Here is a 1115-nt window from a genome sequence, read left to right on the forward strand (position 1 = left end):
TCCCAGAACCCTCTCCCTACCAACACTTACTCTGAATTCATTGAAAAATTGATAAATGCTAAACATTTTTTGAAACAAAGGTGTGTGGATTCAAAAATTGGAAAATATAAACATGTTGCTAAAAATGACATAAAGAGTAATATAGGCCAGATGGAACTAAATGCAGGGATAAATAGTATGTTTTTAGAAAGCCTCACCTTAGTGCTTTGTCCATTACACAAATTGTAGAAGGGCACTTGCAAATATAGGAGTCGTGAAACATTCCAAAGTTATGGCCCATTTCATGGGCCATTGTCCCTGCAACTCTAAGCAGGTTGTCACTGTGATCCTAAGGATGAAAATAGGAAAGCAGATTATCTGTTTTGCAAACTGAATTATCATTCAGGACATAAATGTCTTTTTTTTTTAACTTTTATAGTGATTTGGGTGAAATTTTACAGAGCAAATTCATTTTCCATACAGCAACTCACATACATTTTGTCTCATGACATTGACTGCAATTTCCCACAATGCAACTGTTCCCCTCCCACTTCCTCCTCATAGTTACCTCTTCCCTGTGTCCTTTCCTTCCATGCATTCCTGCCCCCCCACCCCAAGCTATCTCCCTGTGCATACACAGCCCTTCTATTCTCCCATGATTTATCTCTCCAAAGAGTGTATATACCTAATGTAAATGTTCAGCTCATATGCCTGTCTTTAGTTTTGCTGGAAGCCACAGGAGTGGGTTCAACTCCAGACTTGAAGGGCAGTCAGGGGACATAGTCTCAGGGGTTCCACCAGGCTCTATCAGACCACCAAAGCTGGTCCCCCTATTTTTTATGATTTTGAATTTTGTTCCACATTGTTCTCCCACTCTATCTAGGATCTCCTACATAGATCTCACTCTGAATGGCTGACAGTGCTAGCCAGGCACCATCTAGTTCTTGTGGTCTCATACTCATATAGACTGAGGATCACATGGTGTACTAGTCCCTTTGACTAATTGTTTCCATGTGTCTTTGGTTTTCTTTTTCCTGGATGAGGAGAGACCTCTCATTGCATCTGGATGTCTGTGTGCAAGCTAGTAAGTTCCCAGTCACTACTACCCAAAGTAGGATATGGAGCAATATTTTTGT

General features: G+C 40.6%; 1 protein-coding gene across 1 annotated transcript in view; it reads right to left on the reverse strand.

Moving 5' to 3' along the window:
- ADAM28 (ADAM metallopeptidase domain 28) overlaps positions 1–1115 on the reverse strand; it is a 116974-nt gene that overhangs the window by 57769 nt on the left and 58090 nt on the right. Inside the window, exon 10 of the mRNA XM_007938785.1 lies at positions 198–328. Within this exon, the coding sequence (XP_007936976.1) occupies positions 198–328 (131 nt within the window). The remainder of the gene's footprint in view (positions 1–197; positions 329–1115) is intronic.

This window comes from Orycteropus afer, unplaced genomic scaffold (assembly GCF_000298275.1).
Source record: "Orycteropus afer afer isolate SDZICR_OR568_19922 unplaced genomic scaffold, OryAfe1.0 scaffold00053, whole genome shotgun sequence".
NCBI classification, from domain to species: domain Eukaryota; kingdom Metazoa; phylum Chordata; class Mammalia; order Tubulidentata; family Orycteropodidae; genus Orycteropus; species Orycteropus afer.